Source organism: Oncorhynchus masou, chromosome 29 (assembly GCF_036934945.1).
Source record: "Oncorhynchus masou masou isolate Uvic2021 chromosome 29, UVic_Omas_1.1, whole genome shotgun sequence".
Lineage (NCBI taxonomy): Eukaryota > Metazoa > Chordata > Actinopteri > Salmoniformes > Salmonidae > Oncorhynchus > Oncorhynchus masou.
Window position 1 is genome coordinate 43,699,745 of NC_088240.1, and position 27,738 is coordinate 43,727,482.

Consider the following 27,738-nt stretch of genomic DNA (forward strand, 5'->3'; position numbering starts at 1 on the left):
TTACATCAAGAGTGTCTCTATATTTCTGTCTGCACAAAACTTCAGCGGTTTACCGTTGTTATGACATGTTCTTCACAAGAGGGAAATGATAGGCGATAAGACGGACTGTAAAGCAAAGGGGAGCTGTCAAAAACAAGATTCATGACAGATTGCTAAATGTGTCACCTGAAAAGCTGTCTTCTCCGTGGTGAGCCTTCGGTGCTGAGGAAATAACTGTATGCAGGAAACAAACAAGTTAATTGGGTTTCAAAGAAAATCGGTGGCCTTTGTTGACACGGTTATGCCACAAATACTGTACATGCTCAAGCAGCATTTGTCCTTGTACTTCATAAGCAATGTACATGACATTCAGTCTTGAGGCATTAGGCATGGTATTTATTGGTGTCAAGTTGAGAATAATAAAATCTGCCTATTTAGCAAAAATAGCATGCTAATCCAGTTACTACACAGTTTAACACTCAATGTTATTTACGACAAGTAAATTCTTAAACCTCCTTTTCCCACCATGCACTATGGTGTGTTGTCTGTGATTGGTAGTTACATTGGTCTGAGAATTAGATTCAGAATGTACCTGACACCTTACGAGAGTCATGACACAAAGCCCCTCATAACATACAATCAAGTTCATTGTGGTAACAATTACATTTTCTGTTTGTGCTGTCGCCAACTCCTCTACAACATTCATTCATCATTCCATACATGCACATAAACTCAGCAGCAACGAAAAAGTCCCTTTTTCAGGACCCTGTCTTTCAAAGATAATTCGTAATGGTTTAAACACTGTTTTCCATGCTTGTTCAATGAACCATAAAAAACTAATGAACATGCACCTGTGCAACGGTCGTTAAGACACTAAAAGCTTACAGACGGTAGGCAATTAAGGTCACAGTTATGAAAATGTAGGACACTACTGACTCTGAAAAACAAAACAAAAAACACCAAAAGAAAGATGCCCAGGGTCCCTGCTCATCTGAGTGAACGTGGTGTGCTGCAGTATGACACAACTTTTAAATGAAGAACCACTGTATGCACAATACCTGAATCCTCATTATTCATATACAGTGCCTTGCGAAAGTATTTGCCCCCCTTGAACTTTGCGACCTTTTGCCACATTTCAGGCTTCAAACATAAAGATATAAAATTGTATTTTTTGTGAAGAATCAACAACAAGTGGGACACAATCATGAAGTGGAACGACATTTATTGGATATTTCAAACTTTTTTAACAAATCAAAAACTGAAACATTGGGCGTGCAAAATTATTCAGCCCCTTTACTTTCAGTGCAGCAAACTCTCTCCAGAAGTTCAGTGAGGATCTCTGAATGATCCAATGTTGACCTAAATGACTAATGATGATAAATACAATCCACCTGTGTGTAATCAAGTCTCCGTATAAATGCACCTGCACTGTGATAGTCTCAGAGGTCCGTTAAAAGCGCAGAGAGCATCATGAAGAACAAGGAACACACCAGGCAGGTCCGAGATACTGTTGTGAAGAAGTTTAAAGCCGGATTTGGATACAAAAAGATTTCCCAAGCGTTAAACATCCCAATGAGCACTGTGCAAGCGATAATATTGAAATGGAAGGAGCATCAGACCACTGCAAATCTTCCAAGACCTGGCTGTCCCTTTAAACTTTCAGCTCATACAAGGAGAAGACTGATCAGAGATGCAGCCAAGAGGCCCATGATCACTCTGGATGAACTGCAGAGATCTACAGCTGAGGTGGGAGACTCTGTCCATAGGACAACAATCAGTCGTATATTGCACAAATCTGGCCTTTATGGAAGAGTGGCAAGAAGAAAGCCATTTCTTAAAGATATCCATAAAAAGTGTTGTTTAAAGTTTGCCACAAGCCACCTGGGAGACACACCAAACATGTGGAAGAAGGTGCTCTGGTCAGATGAAACCAAAATTGAACTTTTTGGCAACAATGCAAAGCATTATGTTTGGCGTAAAAGCAACAAGGCGCATCACCCTGAACATACCATCTCCACTGTCAAACATGGTGGTGGCAGCATCATGGTTTGGGCCTGCTTTTCTTCAGCAGGGACAGGGAAGATGGTTAAAATTGATGGGAAGATGGATGGAGCCAAATACAGGACCATTCTGGACGAAATCCTGATGGAGTCTGCAAAAGACCTGAGACTGGGACGGAGATTTGTCTTCCAACAAGACAATGATCCAAAACATAAAGCAAAATCTACAATGGAATGGTTCAAAAATAAACATATCCAGGTCTTAGAATGGCCAAGTCAAAGTCCAGACCTGAATCCAATCGAGAATCTGTGGAAAGAACTGAAAACTGCTGTTCACAAATGCTCTCCATCCAACCTCACTGAGCTCGAGCTGTTTTGCAAGGTGGAATGGGAAGAAATTTCAGTCTCTCGATGTGCAAAACTGATAGAGACATACCCCAAGCGACTTACAGCTGTAATCGCAGCAAAAGGTGGCGCTACAAAGTATTAACTTAAGGGGGCTGAATAATTTTGCACGCCCAATTTTTCAGTTTTTGATTTGTTAAAAAAGTTTGAAATATCCAATAAATGTCGTTCCACTTCATGATTGTGTCCCACTTGTTGTTGATTCTTCACAAAAAAATACAGTTTTATATCTTTATGTTTGAAGCCTGAAATGTGGCAAAAGGTCGCAAAGTTCAAGGGGGCCGAATACTTTCACAAGGCACTGTATTATGCACAGCCCAGAAGAGACACTCACATGTTGTCGTTGCTCTCATCATAGGCCAGGATCTTAGTTACTTCCCAGTTCCCTGATGTAAGATGGCGGACTTCATTTTGATCTGCTCTGAACTGGAGGGAGGAAGGGGAACAGACACAGGAAATAAACAATTAGAAGAGTCTTACATAGTACATATCTATAAAAACGACTTATTCATCATCATCAGCATGACCCTCACTTCTTGTTCTGTAACCACAGAGACATTACCCTCACCACGGTGGAAACTAAAGCAACAGAACACTTTGAGTGGTAACCACGGTGACATGAGTGACCCCCATCGGTTCAGTAACCATGGCGACTTGATCCTATACCTGTGTGGTGAACATGGCGATGTGATGGAACTCTCCGCGCCCGCCTTGCTTGACGGGCACTGTCAGGAAGAATCTGCTGCCGTCCCTGGAGAACACTGGTTCCTGGTTCTGCAGAAACAAACACAGCAAACATTTTACTTTTGAGTGTTATGACCATTATATGGACCACAGAGATTGTGTATAATAGACTAGTAATATTAATGTCTTTGCATTTTAGGCCAATCAATAACAATGTCCACAATAAAGATCTATTGAATGAAATGGAATGGAACTTTGATTTGATATGTTTGACCATGACTGACTTTACAGGAGTTAAGATGTTTTACCTGCTTGGAAAGCCAGAGCTCTGAGGTCTCCTCATGCCTCTGAAATAGAAAGACCAAAATGTTAACAGTTAATAGTATGTCCCGTTTTAACCAATTAACCATTCCACAAGACAGCCCAAACCCCTTCAAAATCATCCAATTCCGTTTCTTCCCCAATACATTAAAATGTCGGAATATGTGCTCTTTCATATAAACCCATTGCAGACAAGGACAAAAGCCCTGGCAGAGAAGATGAGCCCGGGCCCAGGGAAAGCAGCTTCTTGGCTGGAGAGCCTGTTTGGTTGTGCTCTAGCCATCTGTGGGGCCTGACCCTGGAACAGTCAAACTGAACAGTTTTCCACAGACTGCCACGCTTTCCCCACAGGGGACTGCTGCTCTGCCCTGTTCCAGACAAAGCTTATAATAACACTCTGCAATCAAAACAAATTATGCGAAGGATAAATCTTTACTTTAGTGTTCATGAAAACAGTTCTATAAGATGATAAAAGCTTCCCAGTAAAAAATTATAGAATAATTCATGTGATTTATAGTGTGTTTATCTGATAAATGCCACGAGATAATCTTCTTCTTCAAAATGGTGGGTAAACAGAACGTGCATACACCCCTTTACAAGCACCCTTTAGCATGCATAGTAAAAAGCACACCAAACAACACAACAGGTGCTAAGCCCATACTGTAAACTGTTGATCTAGAACCCATACAGTACTTTCAGATGAGGCATTCGAGTAAACAATCTCTTTCCCCTTGGTACAGTAGCATAGCAATAACAGCCAGTGCATTGTCTGCTCTCTCCTCCCACTGCCAATATAACATAATGACACACCACTGGGAGTGTGACCCCCCCCCCCACTCCATACACAGAATGCCATTATTCTCACCTTAACACAGGCCCCTGTGGTGGTGTCACACACGGTCAGGATTGACACATTCTGGGCACGGCTCATCCACCTGACCGTTGTCTTGGTTTTACTGATCCACTTGACCATGGCTACATAGTGCTCCCTACGAGAGAGTACAACCAGTTATTATTGATTGAAAATAACCTTGTCTCTCCAAAAAGAAAACTTTCCAAGATTTGTCTTCATTATTGTTTTCATGATCGTTATGTATCACACCTTATTTTGAGGCTGTCTGGTGGTGTGAGCTCCTGAGTATGGATCGGCCCGTACAAATTCACCACGAATAACTTCACTCTGGGGTTTGGTTGGCCCGCCTGAAAACAGAGTAAGTATTTTAGATACTGTAGCATCACTACATATGATAAATCAAAGATGAACCATAGAGAAAAATACCACACATTACAATCACCATATCAACTAAGCTAAACATTGTATAATCACATTGTAATTATGTAGAGCAATATTATACAGTGTATGTACCTACATAATAACCCACCTCCAAAACATCCCCAAACAATGGATGATAATAATAAACAAGAATTATTTAACACATGCCCTGGCAATATATGAATAATAGCTACAGTATGTCATTACACAATACAAACCAATATCATTGAATGGTGACACAAATGTTGGTAACGCTTTACATTAAGTTGCCCCTATTACTTTTTAACTACACCGTAAAAACTGTAGTAATAGGTGTTAATATGTAATTACATGGTAAGAAGGTTGTAGCGCTAGCAGTTATTGCACAATTTGAAATGTGTATTTACATATCCACTTGCTGACGGTTACTCCGCATGAGTTTACTGATGTTACACATTTTCTTGTTCCACAATGCAACGAATGTTTTGTAATTACAAGTTTGAAAGTTACCTGTGAATTACCATGTTAATAATGCGAACCAAAATCTGACCTTGTTACAAGGTGCCACTGCCATCGAATACACATGCAATACCAGGGTTGATAAATAGGCTAGGGTCTGTTTGCAACAATTGTCATTAACTACCGGTCAGTTTCAATGAGTTTATTTCTATGTTATGACCTGGCTATCCCGAATCAAATGAAATGTAATAACAACGTGTTGAAGCAACTTCACGTAAAGTGAAACCCAGTAGGGTATAACCTTTATTACCATGTAGTTAGAATATAACTTTTGCAGACAGAAAATAGAGGAGACTGGAGAACATTAGGCATAACCCTTTTAGTTACATTCTACCTAAAATGTATAAACCATTAACAGCCAACTCTATAATGACAATGTTGTTACAAGAGATATACATGTATTTACAAATGTACTTACCCAGGAGTAAGCATCATATAAAGTGAAGTGAATTTTCTTATGACTTTGTACCAATGTAAACGGATGTTTGTACTTACAATGTTCAATGGATTTGCCAAAGATTCATATTCAAACCTTTCAAATTCAATTCTCCATTTCAGACTCAAAGCAATAACTATTTTAGTTAGTAAAAATAAGTAAGACAAGGTGGTAAAGCTAGTGAGCTAACATTTCCCCCTTATTCTTTAATGTAGCTAGCGAGCAGCTAGCTAAGCACAGGCACAGTGTCAACACACGTTACAAAATCCTCATAAAACATATGAAACATTTAGTTAACCAACAATGCAGAATTTTTTTTAAGTAAGTAAGAAAATATTAGTGAAAAAAATAAAGAAAAAATCAAATAACCTGAAGTAAGAAAAAAGTAGCACAAGAAAATATCAAGAAGATAACAATAACAAGGTTATATGTAGGGGGTACCTGTACCGAGTCAATGTGCGGGGGTACAGGTTAGTCGAAGTAATTGAGGTAATATGTACATGTTGGGGAGTAACGGATTATATCCAATATGTTACATGTAAGGGTTACAAAAAAACGGTGACTGTAATTGGTTACATTAACAGCAAACATATTGTAATCAGATTACAGATACTTTTGAAAAACTAAGATGATTATTTCCAGATGACTTTGAAATTTAGGAAGGATGTTTGTGAAAAATTATCTTTGACACTTTGTTTTCTCAATGACAATCAAATCAGCATTGAAAAAAGGCACAAGTTTAAGTTTGTTCCAGCTGAGTGAGTCTGACCAAAAGTCAGAGACCACCATGATGACACACCAAATGGGTTTGATAGATCGCGGGAAAAGAGCTACAGTCCAAGCTAGGTCTTCCAATGGTGCGACTGATGTCGGCATCCAAAGATGATCCAATATAAATAAACGCTTGGAGTTAAGGATGACAACAGTGGTGTCGTCTACGGCAATACTGTTATCACTTATTATTGATATCTACATAGGACATTGATGTGAATCACACTGCTGCTCTCTCATTTAGCTATTTGCGCTTTACGGATTGTGGGTGTTGTGGATGGCTGTTCACAAATCTAAATGTGTATTTGAACCAAAGAATGGTTGAATTCAAGAAATGTAAGCTGCCTAATCAATCATTGTTTTGAAACCAGTGGACAGCCAGTGAAAAATGCGCTCTTGCAACAGCTGCATAGTGAGGATCCCAGCCTATGGAATAAAAGTGGGGCTTTTATTGCTCAATCTAATTCATGCTGATAAAAAAATAAAATTATAATAGGCCTAATGGACACATGCTCAAACTTGCACACTTTTGATAGACTAAAGGGACAATCTGTAGTTGCTACAACCATTTTTGGACTTAATGTTGATGTCATGTATAGTCAGTTCTTGCATCTATAGCTCTGTCTATTAATCTGAGAGTGGTTACATTTCTCCAGCCAATCCCTTAGATTTTTACCAAAACATAAGCTGGGCAGCCGTTCTGTTATTGTTTCTTTGGGGGATTTGCCCTGCATATTATCAAGATATCTGTAACGCTCGTCCTCTTCTTCTGACGAAGAGTAAGAGAGTTCGGGCCAATTTGCAGCGTGGTAAGTGTCCATTTTAATATGTAAAACTGAACACTACAAAATGCAAAATAACAAAGTGAAGCAAACGAAACAGTCCTGTATGGCACAAACACTAACATGGAAAATAATCACCCACAACTCAAAAGTGAAACCAGGCTACCTAAGTATGGTTCTCAATCAGGGACAACGATTGACAGCTGCCTCTGATTGAGAACCATACCAGGCCAAACACAAAAATCCCAAAACATAGAAAAGGGAACATAGACAACCCACCTAACTCATGCACTGACCATACTGAACAAAGACATAACAACAGAACTAAGGTCAGAACGTGAAAATATCAAATTGTCACCAACAAAAAGGTAAACAACAGGCATATAGCAAATGCAGAATATGGCATTTATTCAGCGCTTTTTAGTAGTGCTCAAAGCATGCCATTCCATGAGCGCAGCATTTATTTTTCGAATCAATGAGCCCAATCAGTTCTCCATGACAACAAAATCATAAACAACCGAGTAGGGCTGGCTAATAAATCCTTAGTTTTGAAGTTATGCTCAGGTAAAACAATTTGGCTAATCTATACTGCCATATTTCCAAGTCCTATTCTTGAAGATCAGGGGAATGACTGGAATTCTGAAAGACTTTGGTTTATAATGTAACAATATAATTGAATTGTATTGTTACATGTAATAGAAAATGATGGGTTAGAAGAAGTCTACATAACCTACCCATAAAGTAAGAAATGTACATCCATATATGGCCAGGTATGTAAACTTTAACATTGATTTATCATTCAATAGATGTCGTTCAATTGGTAACATACATTTTTGTCTTCTTCTAATGCCTCTTAATTGTAAAGTAATCTAAAAGTAATGGAATGTAATCAGATTACGCTACTGAGTTCAGGTAATCCAAAAGTTGCGTTACTGATTACAATTTTGGACAGATAACTGATAATTGTAATGGATTATGAAGTAACCTACCCAGCCCTGCATGTTGGTAGAGGTAAAGTGACTATGCATAGATAGTAAACAGCGAGTAGCAGCAGTGTAAAAAAGGGGGTCAATGCATACAGTCCGGGTAGACATTTGATTAACAGTTTAGCAGTCTAATGGCATGAGGGTAGAAGCTGTTAACTTAGGGATAAGGTCCATTTTTCTCCATTTCCACCTGAATGACGTGCCCAAAGCAAACTGCCCGTAGCTCAGGCCCTGAAGCCAGGATATGCATATAATTGGTGCCATTGGAAAGAAAACACTTTGAAGTTTGTAGAAATGTTAAGATAATGTAGGAGAAGAATATAACACGATAGATATGGTAGGATACAATCCAAAGATAAACCAACCAGAATTTTCTTTTTAGAGACAATCCTCTTAGAAATGCAAGAGAAAGCTCATATTGTAACATAGCTCCATTCCTATGGCTTCCACAGGGTGTCAGCAGTCTATGTTCAAAGTTTCAGGCTTGTAACTTCAAAAACGAATGGGAAATAACAGTTTTTGTATGAGGACACAGTCTTAGAAATCTGTGTCATGGCACGCCATGATGAAGTTGCGCAAGTGCTAAAATTGGTTTCCTATTGAACATACTTCTTTCCCAAAATAAATATTATAGTTTGATTACAGTTTAGGTTGTCTGAGGAGTAAATACAAACGTATTTTGACATGTTGAAACAAAGTTTTAGGGGTAGATTTTCAAATTCCTTTCTCTTCAAGTTGAACGAGTGGATTACTCAAATCGATGGCGTCACCTAAACAGACTTTTAGGGATACAAAAAATGATTTTTATCTAACAAAATGACATTACATTTTATCACTGGGACCCTTTGGGAGACAAATCAGAGGAAGATTTTCAAAAAGTAAGTGAATATTTAATCTTTATGTGTGAATGTATGAAACCTGTGCCGGAGGAAAAAATTTTTTGATGTGGGGTGCCGTCCTCAAACAATCGCATGGCATGTTTTCGCTGTAATAGCTACTGTAAATTGGACAGTACAGTAAGATTAACAACAACTTGAGCTTTCAGCCAATATAAGATACTTATATGTACCTAAAATATTTAATTGCAATAATAACTATTAAAATTGATTTGAATTGCGTGCCCTCCAGTTTCACCGGAAGTTGTCCTGCTAGCGGGACACCAATCCTTACGGAGCCTTTTGGACCTAGACTTGGCACTCCAGTACAGCTTGCCATGTGGTAGCAGAGAGATCAGTCTATGACTAGGGTGGCTGGAGTCTTTGACCATTTTTAGGGCCTTCCTATCTTTATTCATTCATTTTTTTCCTTTATTTAACTAGGCAAGTCAGTTAAGAACAAATTCTTATTTTCAATGACGGCCTAGTGATTGTGGGTTAACTGCCTGTTCAGGGGCAGAATGACAGCTCGGGGGTTTGAACTTGCAACCTTCCGGTTACTAGTCCAACTCTCTAACCTATGACAACATCTGGTATATTGTATGGAGGTCAATGAGAGAGTGTCGAATTTGGTCAACAAAAACATGAATGGCTTATTTTCTACGTGAGGTTTATTTGATCGAATAGAAGTTTCATGTTGCTTAAGTTGTTGCGAGTGTACTGATATAAGTAGGACACATGACATCCCGGCAGGCAACTTTGAGAAAAAAACACTATCGGAGTTGTTGTGAGATGGCTATGCTTATTCATGGCATGATCTAGTAGCATTTCTCTCCACTGAATATAGGCAGTTGACGTCAACAACCTTCATTGAATATTCAAAAAAGGAATACAATAATGGGCTGCATATACCAATCCAAAGAAAGGATAGGTGGGAGCTAGACAGCCCGCAGTAACACTTTGTGGAGAACGACTCCCATTATTAGGGCAAGAGACATGTCAGTGTACGCATGATCTTTGCTGCAGAGTGTGAGAGGTGAGAGGTCAGTGTGATGTCATTTTGATGAACAACTACAAAAAAACTAAACATTTAGTAACCTTTTTCTTCACTATTTAGTGACTGGCATTGTATGTTTGGACATTCAAACAAAGAAAAATAAGAAGTCAGAAGAATGCTAGGCTGTCCCCAGGAAGTGACAACACACTTTCTCACTATGATGGAAGTTTCAGCTCTTTTTACTGACTGGGATCTTTTCACCTCGTTCATTCAAAAGAACAAATCTTCCAACTCATTTCATTTATTTGGTTCAGTAATGCCCAGAGCAAGCAGGAGTTGACAATACCTACTAGTTAACAATGAACTAAAAACCCTAAAGAATTATGATTCCACAAGCCTCTCGCGAGGGAGATTAGCACAATCTAGTTTGTGAACAGCAGCAGCCGCTGAAATGAAATGATTAGTTCTCGAGTTCAAGCTTGTTGAGCAGAGGCAGGCTGTATATGTTTTAGAAACCTGTGTCCATTGATAACATATATGGTAATCAATTAATTGCATTTATTAATTATCAGTTATCAGTTCTGAAGATTTATTTTCCTGCGCGCTTATGATAAACAGTTGGTGATCTCCAGAGCAGCTGAGCCGGAGGTATGCATATGAATCCGTCTGTATTCATTGCGGAAAGCATATCGAACGAACGACTCAAATTAACGAGTCACTTGGAAAAACGAATCATGACATTCGAGTCAGTGAAAAGTGTTGTTAAAAAATTGTGTTGACATTGTGCCAGTGCCTAGCTAGCTACATTAATGAATAATGGAGAAATAAATGATAGCTAGTAAGCTAGCTTTTAAAACCCAGGATTGTAAAGTTATAGCTTTCAGTATGAAATGGGGAATTTAATTTAAATTGTTTAAACATGAATCTTTGTCAAATCTATTAAAGAAACAGCTAACTGCAAAATGTTTCTGTCTCCTTATTTTTCCCGGTTTGCCTATTGTCTGCAAATGTTGTTACATTGTAAGTACAAAGTGATGCACATGTCACTTCACTTTAAATTAAGTTTCTTGGTCCTGGATAAGTACATTGTAAATACATGTATATACCTTGTAACAACATTGTAATTACAGAGTTGGTTGTTAAATATTGTAAGTTCAATGTAACTTAAAGGGTTATACCTAATGTTCTCGTGTCTCCTAATATCTTCTGGTTAGCCTGTTCTCTACAAAGACTGTTATATTGTAACCAAATAGTAATTATAAAGATTATACCCTACTGGGTTTCACGTTACAGTCAGTTGCTTGCTCCTGGGTAGGTACATGATAATTACTAGTATCGACGCTACACTCGTCCGCATCCTATGACTCGCAGTGTCCTCTTTCCTCCCAGGCGGCTCGGCCCTCCCCTCCTGCTCCGTGGCTGAGTGACTCATTGCGAGTTTACAGAATAAGGCGGTGGGCAGCTGAGCGAAAATGGAGGAAAACTAAACTTCCAGAGGACCTATCATCCTATCACTCACTCCTCTCATCCTCTGTATCCACTGCAAAAGCCACTTTCTATCACTAAATTTGAAGCTTCTGCCTGTAACCCTAGGACACTCTTTCTCACCTTCTCCCTCCTTAATCCTCCACCCCCTCCATCCCACCTCCCTTTCAACTGACGACTTTGTCAAACACTTTTAAAAGAAGGTTGACGACATCTGCTCTTCATTCACTCAGCCTATTGAGTACACTTTTCCCACTCATACAGAACTACCCTACGCCCTGACCTCTTTCTTCTCTCTCCAGATGAAATCCTGTGACTAGTGAGGTTTGGCCGTCAGACAACCTTCCCGCTCGACCCTATTCCCTCTTCCCTTCTCAGGGTCCATCTCTGGAGACCTTCTCCCATTCCTCATTTCCCTCATCAACTCATCCATGAACAATGGCTGCGTCCCCTCTGACTTCAAAATGTCGCTCCCCTCCCCAAGAAACCAACATTCAACTCCTCTGATGTCAAAAACTACAGACCAGTATCCTTTCTTTATTTTCTTTCCAAAACACTGGACCGTGCTGTCTCTGACCAACTCCCTCTCTCGATCTCTCCCAGAATGATCTCCTTGACACTAACCAGTCAGGCGGGTCAAATAACCGAGACTGCTCTTCTCTGTGTGACTGAGGCTCTCCGCACTGCCAAATCTGACTCTCTCTTCTCTGTTCTCATCCTCCTTGACCTATACGCCGCATTCGACACCCTGAACCATCAGATCCTCCTCTCCACCCTCTCAGGCCTGGGAGTCTCAAGCTCTGCACATTCTTGGATTTCATCCTACCTGGCAGGCCTCTCCTACAGGTGACGTGGAGAGGATCCGTGTCTGCACCACATACTCGCACTACTGGTCTCCTCAAGAGCTTGGAACTAGGCCCTCTCCTCTTATCTCTCTACACCAAATCAATCGGCTCTGTCATATCCTCACATAGTCTCTCCTATGATTACTATGCGGATGACACTCAACTACTTTTCTCCTTCCCCCCTTCTGACACCCAGGTTGTGACACAGATCTCTACTTGCCTGACAGATATCTCATCTTGGATGTCGGCCCACCACGTCAAGCTCAACATCGACAAGATGGAGCTGCTCTTCCTCCCTGGGAAGGTGTGCCCGCTCCAAGACCTGCCATCACGATTAACAACTCCATGGTGTGGAGTACAAAGAACCTTAACGTGATTCTGGACAACACCCTCTCATTCTCTGTAAAAATCATAGCATTGACTCGCTCCTGCAGATTCATGTTCTACAACATCCGAAGATTACGACCCAACTTCACACAGAAAGTGGTGCAGGTCCCAATCCTGGGACTTGTCTTCTACCATCTGGACCAGTACAACTTGCTGTTGGCTGTCTCCCCGCTTGTGCCATCAATCCCAAGCAATTTATCCAGAACGCTACAGGCCGCCTGGTGTTCAACCTTCCCAATTTCTCTTTCCATGTCAACCTGCTCCTCCGCACACTCAACTGGCTTCCAGTCGAATCGTTCATCTACTACAAGAACATGGTACTTATGTATGGAACAGCAAGAGTAACTGCCCCTCCCTACCTTCAGGCTATGCTCAAACCATACACCCCAACCTGAGAACTCCATTCTACTACCTCTGGTCACTTGTCCCTACCACCATTACGGGAGGGCAGCTCCTGCTCAGCCCAGTCCAAGCTCTTCTCTGTCTTGGCACCCCGAAGTTAGAACCATCTGCTTGAACAGCAGACTCACTGCCCATCTTCTGAACCCCGACCCACCCTTCCCCCGCCAGCATAGTGGTGACTACATCATGTTATGAGTATTCTAGGCAGTTTTTTTCTATGGTAAGACACGAAAATTGCTGTCTAGTTATGTTCAACAACCAACTTGACAGAGCTTGAAGGATTGTGCAAATATTGTACAATCCAGGTTTGCAAAGATCTTAGAGACTTACCCAGAAAGACACGCAACTGTAATTGCTGCCATATGTACATGTATTGACTCACGGGTGTGAACACTTACAGTACAAGTCAAAAGTTTGGACACACCTACTCATTCAAGGGTTTTTCTTTATTTTTACTATAACTTTGTCTCTATAGCTTTTGAATTACATATACACTGCACACGTTAGGAAAAACCTTCCTAATATTGAAACACCTTTGAAATATTTAAATTATTATTTTAATCTACAGTACCAGTCAAAAGTTGACACAATTATTCTTTATTTTTACTATTTTCTAGATTGTAGAATAATAATGAACACATCAATACTAGGAAATAACACAAATGGAATCAAATAGGAACCAAGAAAGTGTTAAACAAAAATAAATATATTTTACATTTGAGATTCTTCAAAGTAGCCACCCATTGCCTTGATGACAGCTTTGCACACTCTTGGCATTATCTCATCCAGCTTCACCTGGAATGATTTTCAGTCTTGAAGGAGTTCCCAAATATGCTGAGCACTTGTTGGCTGCTTGTCCTTCACTCTGCGGTCCAACTTATCCCAAACCATCTCAATTGGGTTGAGGTCGGGTGATTGTGGAGGCCTGGTTATCTGATGCAGCATTCCATCACTCTCCTTCTTGGTCAAATAGCCCTTACACATCCTGGAGGTGTGTTGGGTCATTGTCCTATTGAAAAACAAACGATGGTTCCACTAAGCCCAAACCAGATGGGATGGCGTGGATAGCCATGCTGGTTAAGGGTGCCTTGAATTCTAAATAAGTCACTGACGGTGTCAAAAGCAAAGCACCCCACACTATCACACCTGCTCCTCCATGCTTTCATGGTGGGAACCACACATGCAGATATCATCCGTTCACCTACTCTGCGTCTCACAAAGACACGGCGGTTGGAACCAAAAATCACACATTTTGACTCATCAGACCAAAGGTCAGATTTCCACCCGTCTAATGTCCGTTGCTCATGTTTCATGACCCAAGCAAGTCGCTTATTCTTAATAGTGTTCTTTAGTAGTGATTTCTTTGCCGTAATTTGACCATGAAGGCTTGATTCACACAGTCTTCTCTGAACAGCTGATGTTGAGATGTGTTTGTTACTTGAACTCTGTGAAGCATTTATTTGGGCTGAAATTTCTGAGGCTGGTAACTAATGAACTTATCCTGTGCAGCAGAGGTAACTCTGGGTCTTCCTTTGCTGTGGCGGTCCTCATGAGAGCCAGTTTCATCATAGCACTTGATGGTTTTTGCGACTGCACTTGAAGCTTTCAAAGTTCTTGAAATGTTCTGCATTGACTGATCTTCATATCTTAAAGCAATGATGGACTGTAATGTCTCTTTGCTTATTTGAGCTGTGGTTGCCATAATATGTGCTTGGTATTTTAACAAATAGGGCTATCTTCTGTATACCACCCTTACCATGTCACAACACAACTGATTGGCTCAAATGCATTAAGAATGAAATAAATTCCACATATTAACATTTAAGAAGGCACACCTGTTACTTGAAATGTATTCCAGGTGACTACCTCATTGAGCTGGTTGAGAGAGTCTGCAAAGCTCTCATCAAATCAAAGGGTGGCTAGTTAGAAGAACACTTTTTTGGGGTACTACATGATTATTTCATAGTAGAAAATAGTAACAAATAAATTAAAAAAAACCTGGAATGAGTAGGTGTGTCTAAACTTCTGACTGGTACTGTATGTGAATTAGATTTGCAAATATGTCTAAAAACATGTTTTCAGTTTGTAATTATGGTGTATTGTGTGTAGATGTGTGAGAAAAACAAATCTATTTAATTAATTTTGATTTCAAGCTGTAACAGAAAATGTGGAGTAAGTGAAAGGTATATATACTTTATGAAGGCTGTGGATCAGAGCATCTGCTAAATGACAAAAAATGTAAAAAAGTACATCCTATGTAACTACATTGTTCTCACAGAGGAACTACACCGGTATTACGCGTGCACAAACCGTGAACAGGACTCAGCACAGTAATTTTACCTGCTACACCAGAGAAGTAAACAGATTTGCACGTGGAAGCAGAATCTCTTCTGCAAGGAATCTATTATCTTTGGGTCCAATATAGGTAGCCTATTTGACTATATAACCATATATAACCACTATATAACCATATTTCTCAATACATAAAAAAGGAAGTTGAGTAGAAATTTCACAACCATCTGTATTCAATGAATTAACCTTGTTCACTAATCAACAATTGAACAGTAGCTGTCTAGCTGTCTGTACTTTGCTGGTCAAATTTTTGTTCACATCAAATGATTTTGTTGACAAAACCAGAGAGGAAAAGGCAAAGCAAGAGGGTCCACTCCAATCAAAATCTATTCAAACGGAAATGCAGTGATAAGGGATTGTATGTTATTTATAATGAGGGACGCCAGGGGAAAATTGGATTTCTCTGAAATGAAAAGAGATGGCCCTCCCTTTAGTAAAATACATTTTTACCCAACCCTCCCCGAATGCTTGAAAAAGACAAATAACTGAAACATAAAGTGGATAGCGGATAACAGGCCTACAGTTTACTCTCACTCCTAGGACAGACCAAAGCCTTAGATATGAAGCTGTTATTCGTTTGGTAAGCATTACATGGCAAAGTAGCCAGAAGGTTGTGGATTCGTAGATCATCACAGACAAGGGTGAACAGATATCCATCATAATAAAAGCACTGCATGCATCTATCATGTTTTTGTGGTCTGAGAAAAAAATGGCCTTTTATAAATGGGGAGAAGCAAAATCTTTTTTAATACCACAACCGAGCATGACAACGAATGAGCGCATACTGCAGCTTTTGATTTTTATAAAGGCTATTGTTAAAAAAGAGGATAGTCTAAGTTTGGAACCATGCTAAAGTTGTCTATCAACGGTAGACATTTAGCGCAACCAAACCAGTTAAAACATGAGTATCTGATCATCAATGATTTCGCGAAAAAAAGCAATTCCTTGTTTAACACAGCAACCTCATATCATCAACTTTTTTTCATTTGGGAAACTATAATTTTCATAATTTAATATATTTTATTCCACAATATTGTTGCTACACACAACATTTCTGTTGACTGTGATTAGGGCATGGGAATATAAGAGCATCTGCTAGGCTAAATTAATGCACTAGGCATGCATAGCTCACCACAGGATCCCCCGACTGGCCAAACTCGTGATTCTAAAAGTGAATTAAAAGGCACTGTAGAATGACTGCATAGCCTAATAAGGCATTTTTTGTTAAATTAATATTTAATACCAATGAAGTCATTTTATTTTGCCTAAATGCTACATTTATAAGCATGTTTTTGAAGTACTGTTGACGATATGTTGATGAAATGCTGAACGCTCCTGCCAGCCTGTAGCAGCCTGTAGCTTGTCACAAATGCTTCACAATTGATTTCTTAAAAGGCTGGCTATAGCCTTGAAATCATAATAATATAGCCTAAATTCCTTCTTAGGCTACCTGCTTGCTCCTGACTGATATAGAGGTAGTAAGTTGTTTAATAGCCTGTTGAAATGTTAAATGTCAATTGACAGTGACAGAACCATTACTTCCCAAGCAAAGTACATTTTCCTTCTAAAGGTGTAGCACAGCCTTTGAATGTCATATGCATCGAAGTCATGTCTTTCCCCAGCATTTTACAGCTTGTTTTTAGCTGCGGATTAAAGTGTCGTTAAAGATTGCATTATATAATCAGGTACATTATATAACCAGGTACAACATTTTTTTTCTCCAAATCTTAAGTTAACAAGGGGTACGCCTATGCATTTAGCCACACCATAAATACAAAAGTATGTAGACACCCCTTCAAATTAGAGGATTTGGCTATAAAACCGAGCACACCGCCATGCAATATCCATAGACAAACATTGGCAGCAGAATGCTTCGTACTGAAGAGCTCAGCGACTTTCAACTTGACACCATCATAGGATGCCACCTTTCCAACCAGTCAGTTCGTCGGATTTCGGCCCTGCTAGAGCTGCCCCAATCAACTGTAAGTGCCGGTGCTGTGAAGTGGAAACGTCTAGAAGCAACAATGGTTCAGCCGAGAAGTGGTAGGCCACACAAGCTCACAGTATGCCACCGCCGAGTGGTGAAGAGCATAGCGCATAAAAATCGTCTGTCCTCGGTTGCAACACTCACTACCGAGTTCCAAACTGAATCTAGTAGCAACATCAGCACAATAACTGTTCGTTGGGAGCATCGTGAAATGGATTTCCATGGCCGAGTAGCCGCACACAAGCCTAAGATCACCATGTGCAATGCCAAGCGTCGGCTGGAGTGGTGTAAAGCTCGTCGCCATTGGACTCTCAAGCAGTGGAAATGCATTCTCTGGAGTGATGAATCACACTTCACCATCTGGCAGTCTGACGGACAAATCTGGGTTTGGCCGATGACAGCAGAACGCTACCTGCCTCAATGCATAGTGCCAACTGTAAAGTTTGGTGGATGAGGAATAATAGTCTGGGGCTGTTTTTCATGGTTCGGGCTTGGCCCATTAATTCCAGTGAAGGGAAATCTTAACGCTACAGCATACAATAACATTCTAGACAATTCTGTGTTTCCAATTTGAGACAACAGTTTGGAGAAGCCCCTTTTCCTGTTTCAGCATGACAATGCCCACCTGCACAAAGTGAGGTCCATACAGAAATGGTTTGTAGAGATTGGTGTGGGCCAGGCCTAATCGCCCAACATCAGTGCCCGACCTCACTAATGATCTTGTGGCTGAATGGAAGCAAGTCCCTGCAGTGTTCTAACATCTCGTGTTTCCAGAAGAGAATAGTAGAGGCTGTTACAGCAGCAAAGGGGGGACCAACATCTCCTGATGTACTGGCCTGTCTCCTGGTAGCGCCTCCATGCTCTGGACACTACGCTGACAGACACAGCAAACCTTCTTGCCACAGCTCACATTGATGTTCCATCCTGGATGAGCTGCACTACCTGAGCCACTTGTGTTGGTTGTAGACTCCGCCTCATGCTACCACTAGAGTGAAAGCACCGCCAGCATTCAAAGTGACCAAAACATCAGCCAGGAAGCATAGGAACTGAGAAGTGGTCTGTGGTCACCACCTGCAGAACCACTCCTTCATTGGGGGTGTCTTGCTAATTGCCTATAATTTCCACCCGTTGTCGATTCCATTTGTCTATTCCATTTGCACAACAGCATGTGAAATGTATTGTCAATCATAGAAAAACTAACATACACAACCCACCAAATTTACGCCCTGACCATACAAAAACAAAGACATAACAAGAGAACTAAGGTCAGAACGTGACAGTACTCCCCCAAAGGTGCGGACTCCGGCCACAAAGCATGAACCTATAGAGGAGGGTCTGGGTGGGTGGGTGAGTGTCTGTCCGCGGTGGAGGCTCTGGCGCTGGATGTGGACCCCACTCCACCATAGTCTTTGTCCGCCTCCTCAACCGTCTCCGTGGCCTCTTTCGAGCGGCGACCCTCGCCGCCGACCTCGGACTGGGTACCCTAGCCATGGGTCCCGAATGGACAGGAGATTCCGGCAGCACCGGACAGGCGGGAGACTCCGGCGGCCCCTTACTGACGAGTGGCTCCGGTGACCCCTGACTGACGAGCGGCTCCGGTGGCTCCTGACTGACGAGCGGCTCCGGCGGCTCCTGACTGACGGGAAACTCCGGTGGCTCCGGATGGACGGGAGACTCTGGCGGCTCCGGACAGACGGGAGACTCTGGCAGCTCCGGACAGACGGGAGACTCTAGCAACTCCGGACAGACGGGAGACTCTAGCAGCTCCGGACAGACGGGAGACTCTGGCAGCTCAGGACAGACGGGAGCACCTGTAAGGAGGAGACAGCGAGACAGCCTGGTGCGGAGGGCTGGTGAGTGGAGGTGGCACCGGACAGACCGGATCGTGAAGGCGCACTGGAGGTCTCGAGCAACGAGCCTGCCCAACCCTACCTGGCTGAATGCTCCCCGTAGCCAGGCCAGTGCGGCAAGGTGGAATAGCCCGCACTGGAGACGCACTGGAGACCAGATGCGCTGAGCCGACTTCATGGGACCTGACTTGATGCCCAACCTAGCCCGGCCGATACGAGGCGCTGCTATGTACCGCACCGGGCTATGCCTGCGCACTGGGGATACCGTGCGCCTCACGGCTTAACACGGTGCCTGCCCGGTCCCTCTCTCTCCACGGTAAGCACGGGGAGTTGGCGCAGGTCTCCTACCTGACTTCGACCACATTCCCCATGTGCCACCCCCCAAGATATTTTTGGGGCTGCCTCTCGGGCTTCCAGCCGCGCTGCCGTGCTGCCTCCTCATACCGGCCCATGTCAGCTTTCACTGCCCCCAGCTCTGCCTGGCGATATTCCCCAACCTGTGCCCAGGGTCCTTTGCCATCCAGGATCTCCTCCCATGTCCAGGAGTCCTGAGATCGCTGCTGCTGCTGCTACTGCCCGTTACCACGCTGCTTGGTCCTTTGGTGGTGGGTGATTCTGTAACGCTCATCCTCTTCTTCTGACGAGGAGTAGCAAGGATCGGACAAAAGTGCAGCGTGTTACATGTTCATGACGATATTTATTCAACTCAGAACACTAAAACAAAAATAACGACGAGAATGGTATGAAATGAAACAGTCCTGTCTGGTTACATACACAAAGACAGAAAATAATCACCCATGAAACACAATAGAAAACAGGCTCCCTAAATATGGTTCTCAATCAGGGACAACGATTGACAGCTGCTTCTGATTGAGAACCATACCAAGCCAAACATAGAAATAGCAAATCATAGAAAAACTAACATAGACAACCCACCCAACTCACACCCTGACCATACTAAAACAAAGACATAACAAAAGAACGAAGGTCAGAACGTGACAATATTACACGGGATCTTTCTTGAATAACTTCCCCCATTACTTTTTGTTTTTCCTCTACCTTATTCTGTGCCTCTATGGTACAGTTTTTATTGCTATCTAACTGTACTGTTAGTCCTTAAATTTCCTTTGTTAATATGGACTCTTTTGATCTTAATTGCTTTTGTTTTATAGATGAATACTGAACTGCATGGCCTATAAAGGCACATTTAAAAGTGTCCCATACAATAAGGGGATCTTCTGTACCTATGTTATTTTGGAAAAAGCCAGTTATAAATGATTTTGTCCTAGTTATAAACAAGTTATCATCCAGTAGGCTATGATTACATTTCCAATATCCTTGCGCACATGGAAATTCTTTCTTTAAGAGTAATATATATGTCAATTATGTGATGATCCGACTGCATTCTGTCCCCTATCAACACTTTAAAACTTCTTCTGCCAGAGAGAATGACCTAAGAAAGTAATCAAGATGACTAGCTTGATTAAGCCTCTGCTATGTATCTCACTAGTTCAGGGTATTTAAGCCTCCATATATCCACTAATTCCAATATATCCATGACATTCATGATTTCCTTAAGTGCCTGAGGGTGACAGTTTGTAGTGTGATTTCCTTTACGCTCCATAGAGGTATTTATTAAAACCGTATTAAAAATCCCCCACCGTAATAATAGAGTCTTGTGTTGCTTGTAGAGTTGATAAATTCTCATATATATTTTCAAAGAAGCTTGGATCATCATTATTTGGGCCATATACAGTGGGGCAAAAAAGTATTTAGTCAGCCACCAATTATGCAAGTTCTCCCACTTAATGAGAAAAAAAATCCAGAAAATCACATTGTAGGATTTTTATGAATTTATTTGCAAATTATGGTGGAAAATAAGTATTTGGTCAATAACAAAAGTTTATCTCAATACTTTGTTATATACCCTTTGTTGGCAATGACAGAGGTCAAACGTTTTCTGTAAGTCTTCACAAGGTTTTCACACACTGTTTCTGGTATTTTGGCCCATTCCTCCATGCAGATCTCCTCTAGAGCAGTGATGTTTTGGGGCTGTTGCTGGGCAACACGGACTTTCAACTCCCTCCAAAGATTTTCTGTGGGGTTGAGATCTGGAGACTGGCTAGGCCACTCCAGGACCTTGAAATGCTTCTTACAAAGCCACTCCTTCGTTGTCCGGGCGGTGTGTTTGGGATCATTGTCATGCTGAAAGACCCAGCCACATTTCATCTTCAATGCCCTTGCTGATGGAAGGAGGTTTTCACTCAACATCTCACGATACATGGCCCCATTCATTCTTTCTTTTACACGGATCAGTCGTCCTGGTCCCTTTGCAGAAAATCAGCCCCAAAGCATGATGTTTCCAGCCCCATGCTTCACAGTAGGTATGGTGTTCTTTGGATGCAACTCAGCATTCTTTGTCCTCCAAACACGACGAGTTGAGATTTTACCAAAAAGTTATATTTTGGTTTCATCTGAACATATGACATTCTCCCAATCTTCTTCTGGATCATCCAAATGCTCTCTAACGAACTACAGACGGGCCTGGACATGTACTGGCTTAAGCAGGGGGACACGTCTGGCACTGCAGGATTTGAGTCCCTGGCGGCATAGTGTCTTACTGATGGTAGGCTTTGTTACTTTGGTCCCAGCTCTCTGCAGGTCATTCACTAGGTCCCACCGTGTGGTTCTGGGATTTTTGCTCACCATTTTTGTGATCATATTGACCCCACGGGGTGAGATCTTGCGTGGAGCCCCAGATCGAGGGAGATTATCAGTGGTCTTGTATGTCTTCCATTTCCTAATAATTGCTCCCACAGTTGATTTCTTCAAACCAAGCTGCTTACCTATTGCACATTCAGTCTTCCCAGCCTGGTGCAGGTCTACAATTTTGTTTCTGGTGTCCTTTGACAGCTCTTTGGTCTTGGCCATAGTGGAGTTTGGAGTGTGACTGTTTGAGGTTGTGGACAGGTGTCTTTTATACTGATAACAAGTTCAAACAGGTGCCATTAACACAGGCAACGAGTGGAGGAAAGAGGAGTCTCTTAAAGAAGAAGTTACAGGTCTGTGAGAGCCAGAAATCTTGCTTGTTTGTAGGTGACCAAATACTTATTTTCCACCATAATTTGCAAATAAATTCATAAAAAATCCTACAATGTGATTTTCTGGATTTTTTTTCTCATTTTGTTTGTTATAGATGATGTGTACCTATGATGAAAATGACAGGCCTCTCTCATCTTTTTAAGTGGGAGAACTTGCACAATTGGTGGCTGACTAAATACTTTTTTGCCCCACTGTATATATACACATATATCTTTTGTCGTGGTTTCTTTGCATTAATTTGACCATGAAGGCCTGATTCACTCAAATACCTATTTTCCACCATAATTTGCAAATAAATTCATTAAAATTCCTACAATGTAATCTTCCGGACTTGTTCACCCTGATTTTGTCTGTCATATTTGAAGTGTACCTATGATGAAAATTACAGGCCTCTCTCATCTTTTTAAGTGGGAGAACTTGCACAATTGATGGCTGACTAAATAAACCATATCTGTTTATTGTCCATCAACATATTTAAAATAATCCATCTACCTTGATGATCTGTTTGGACAATTTGCACATTTGGATCAAAATTACTGTTAATTAATATCATCAACCCTTTCGAATTTCTTTGCCCATGGGAGAAATATATTTTAGTCCTTTATATAATATAGTCCTTTTTTATACAAAACTTCTAAAAAACTTCTAACATCTACAATTGTTGAATGTTTCCCGTAAACAACAGATATTATATTCCTTCTCTTTTAGCCAGGTAAATACTGATCATCGTTTCTTATTATCTGCTAAGCCATTACAATTACAACTGGCTATACTTATTTCCCCATTTACCATAATGTGACACAAGTTTCAATTATATTTCTAAAAAGCAAGGCTCTTGATCCAGAAGGGAATTCTTTGCTGTTACCAATTGAAGCTTTATTTTGAAAGAATCGAACCAACTTAGCTGGATAGCTAACTAGCTACTAAATTAGCAAACCAAATGCAAATGTTGTGCATTTGGTTTGCTCATTTAGTAGCTAGTTACCAGAGAATTTTAGCACATCAGACATTTAACTTAATAGTTATAAATTATTTAGTAGGCAAACATTTAGTTGTGAATTCCATACTGTAGCTAGATCACCTGGCGCGTGCTGCACAACGTGAGTGACTCACAAGGCTCCAGTCTCTTATCGTTGTGGGCTTGTAAATAAACACTACATGACTAGAGACTACAAGTAAGCCTTATAATGAAAAATTATGTGACAATTGAAATGAAGAATGCAATCTTCTTTCTCTCTTAACATATTACAGAAGTTTACTGCAGGTATTTACTTAAAGGGATACTTTGGGATTTTGGCAATGAGGCGCTTTATCTACTTCCCCAAAGTCAGATGAACTCATGGATACAGTTGTTATGTTTCTGTACCCAGTAAGTTAGAGGTAGCTAACTAGCATTTGCAGAATGACTGGAAGTCTATGGGTATCTGCTAGCATGCTAATAGATACCCATAGACTTCCAGTTTTTAGCACAATGACTGTGTAGTGGAAGAATTAGAGAAAGTGATAATCACGACTGGCAACGTGCTGGCACCGAGGCACAGCATGATGACTCAATCCCGATTTATGACATTGTTTGTATGGCAGACCATCTGTGGGCTATCACAGGGACCAAACACACCTTATCTGTGTCAATTTGATGAGGAGACATTCTCAAGGAAGTCCTGGGGTCACTGACTTGAATTAACGAAATTGGTATTACTGTGTGAATTAAATTCTCTTATTTGGTTTGTTTCGGGAGCTTATAAAGAGCTGCACTTTTTGATATGTTGTATTGCATTGTATGTTTTCTGGTTGATGTATTTTTAAAGTGACTGGATTGAAATTTTATGTTGGGTTGACTGGTTATCAGGCACATTTATGTTGTCTTGTCATAACATTCAAATTTAGTTATTTAGATTAGAAACTGGGTGTGTTGTTCCTGCCTTTTTTTACAATAGCAAAGTGTTAAGAAATGTTAATTCAGGTTTTCTCATATGAACCGGGACTCAGTAAAATCAATGAAATTGTTGCATGTTGTGTTTAATTTTTTTGTTTAGTATAGGTAATGCTCGTTAACATTGGCCCTTGAAACTACCTCTAACTTACTTTATTCTGGATACATCCCTTTAAAAAGTAACTAGAAATATTCAAATGTATAAAACAAACTTCAAAGAAATACTGTAGTTTCAACAGTATTGAGAGTATTAAAAAACCATCCCGTGGCTATTTCCAAATTCCATATTCAAATGGTGTACACATGAGCACACATGATATACTACAACAAGCAACTAATTATCAAACCCTGAGCAATATGACATTTAAATGATTACAAATTACCTGACCCTCCCCGGGAATAATAATTTAAAAAATTATTAAACCCCACCACCTGACTGAAATTGAAAAAACATGACCCTCTCCCATTTTCCTCCGGGTAACTATTGTGCACACATGAGATACTATAATAAGCAACTATTTATCAAATCCTGAGCAATATGACATTTAAATGATTACAAATGACATGACCCTCCCCTGGACTAAATTGTTTTATTTTTTCAGTGGAGGCTGGTGGGAAGAGCTATAGGAGGACAGGCTCATTGTAATGGCTGACATTGAATAAATGGAATGGAGTCACACATGTTGTCACGCCCTGGTCGTAGTATATTGTGTTTGTCTTTATTTATTTGGTCAGGCCGGGGTGTGACATGGGTTTATTGTGGTGTGTTTTGTCTTGGGGTGTTGTTAGGTGTTGGGTGTGTGGCTTAGTGGGGGTATCTAGCATAGTCTATGGCTGTTTGGAGTGGTTCTCAATCAGAGGCAGGTGTTTATCGTTGTCTCTGATTGGGAACCATATTTAGGCAGCCATATTCTTTGAGTATTTCGTGGGTGATTGTTCCTGTCTCTGTGTTTGTTGTCACCAGATAGGCTGTATAGGTTTTCACGTTCCGTTTGTTGTTTTTGTGTTGTTCGTTATTTCATGTCGAGTTCCTTTTCATTAAAGAACATGAATAACCACCACGCTGCATTTTGGTCCGCTTCTCCTTCGACAGACGAGAACCGTTACAAATGTGTTTGGTTTTTAAAAATAATTTCTTATTTATCCTTTCAGTGGAGGCTGGTGGGAGGACAGCTGATTGTAATGGCTGGAATTAAATTCATGGAATAGTAAAGGACCTATCAAAAGGACCTCTGTACGACCCCAGCAACCCACAATACAAGAAAGCTTTGTCTAAAGAAAAGGCATGGAATGATGTAGCATCTGTCCACGGAGCACAAGATATGTTTTGCCAGAGATACTGTATATCAGTGGCGGCTGGTGGGAGGAGCTATAGGAGATGGGCTCATTGTAATGGCTGATATTGAATAAATGGAAAGGAGCCAAACATGTTTTTGATTATTTTTTTTGTATTTTTGGAATAGTAACATACCCTTTTGATGGGTCTGTTACTATTCCATTCATTCCATTCCAGCCATTACAATGAGCCCGTCCTCCAATAGCTCCTCCCACCAGCCTCCACTGAAATACAGTATCTCTGGCCAAACATAGCTCCTCCCACCAGCCTCCACTGATATACAGTATCTCTGGCAAAACATATCTGGTGCTCCGTGGACAGACGTGAAAGCATTTTCTTAGACAAAGCATTCTTGTATTGTCGGTTGTGTCTTCCATTTAGCTAACTTTGTCCTGTCCTGTCCTGTCAAATCTAAATATCTTCCAAGGAGGGTCAGGGGAGGGGTCTACTCTACAACATCCTCTGCCTCAAAAGCTAATACAAGGTAGACCCTCATCTACAACTGCCGTGCCGTTCATCAGCTGGTTTGAATGTTTAAAAGCTTCCAAAAAGCATTGACACTATAGATATAAAAACCTACTTTTTATATTTTGAAGTAGGAAGACTACAGTTCCATGTATATATTTGTTTTCATACAGGTAGACCTACTACTATTGTATTGATGGAGCCTACTACTATTATTAATGTCTCTATTACATTTTCAAACTACGAAGCTGAGTGAAAAAGAGCGCCACCACTTGGTGGTATCCAAAAGAGGTTCCGGTTTAAGTTATATGTACAACTGTTCCAGCGCCTGCTAGAGGACATAGATAGTGAGTAGGAGCCAGGGATACAATTTATTTCAACACTTTATTTCCATATACTGAACAGACACACACACGCAGCAAACAGGAAGAGGAGACGAGTGGTAGTGAATAGTGTATAGTGGTTCTCTAGGAAAAGAAGAGAGAGAAAGTATCAGACACTGTACAACTGTTATAGCTACAAAGGCAGTAATAGCAATGCAATTGCAATGTTACTGTAGTAATAGCAGGGCTAATAACCACATCATTGTACAGTGACAAGCAATACAGTGGCTAATAGCTCACAATGAACACAACAGGCTATATACAAATGAATAAACACAAGGTAGTAATTACACAGTAGTTAAACAGTACCAAAGGCCTATTACATACAGAGGCAGAATATATACATGAACCCCAACAAAGTCCACTTACAGGGTCAGTGAAGCACTAACACATGGTTGGGAAGTCCAGGGTGGAGGCTTGTCCTCGTAGGATGGGTCTATTTGCACTGCAAATAGTCTGGGTAGCCATTTGACTAGATGTTCGTTCAGGAGTCTGATGGCTTGGGGTAGAAGCTGTTTAGAAGCCTCTTGGACCTAGACTTGGCACTCTGGTACCGCTTGCCGTGCGGTAGCAGAGAGAACAGTCTATGACTAGGGTGGCTGGAATCTTTGACAATTTTTAGGGCCTTCCTCTGACACCACCTGGTGTAGAGGTCCTGGATGGCAGGCATCTTAGCCCCAGTGATATACTGGGCCGTTCGCACTACTCTCTGTATACCAGGCAGTGATGCAACCAGTCAGGATGCTCTCAATGGTGCAGCTGTAGAACCTTTTGAGGATCTGAGGACCCATGCCAAATCTTTTCAGATTCCTGAGGGGGACTAGGTTATGTCGTGACCTCTTCACAACTGTATTGGTGTGCTTGGACCATGTTAGTTTGTTGGTGATGTGGACAGCAAGGAACTTGAAGCTCTCAAACTGATCCACTGCAGCCCCGTCGATGAGAATGGGGGTGTGCTCGGTCCTCTTTTTCCTGTAGTCCACAATCATCTCTGTCTTGATTACGTTGAGGGAGAGGTTGTTGTCCTGGCACCACACGGCCAGGTCTCTGACCTCCTCCCTATAGGCTGTTTTGTTGTTGTCGGTGATCAGGCTTACCACTGTTGTGTCATCTGCAAATTGAATGATGGGGTTGGAGTCATGCCTGGCCGTGCAGTCATGAGTGAACAGGGAGTACAGGAGGGGACTGAACACGCTCCCCTGAG

The 27,738-nt window shown here is 41.1% G+C and overlaps 1 protein-coding gene across 1 annotated transcript in view; it reads right to left on the reverse strand.

The window, feature by feature from the left end:
* Window positions 1-27,738, reverse strand: part of LOC135519884 (inactive dipeptidyl peptidase 10-like) — a 181,876-nt gene that overhangs the window by 45,172 nt on the left and 108,966 nt on the right. The window contains exons 10-15 of the mRNA XM_064945084.1: window positions 4,492-4,589; window positions 4,255-4,378; window positions 3,377-3,415; window positions 3,051-3,158; window positions 2,719-2,810; window positions 166-213 (exon numbers count right to left, since the gene is read on the reverse strand). Of these exons, the coding sequence (XP_064801156.1) occupies window positions 166-213; window positions 2,719-2,810; window positions 3,051-3,158; window positions 3,377-3,415; window positions 4,255-4,378; window positions 4,492-4,589 (509 nt within the window). The remainder of the gene's footprint in view (window positions 1-165; window positions 214-2,718; window positions 2,811-3,050; window positions 3,159-3,376; window positions 3,416-4,254; window positions 4,379-4,491; window positions 4,590-27,738) is intronic.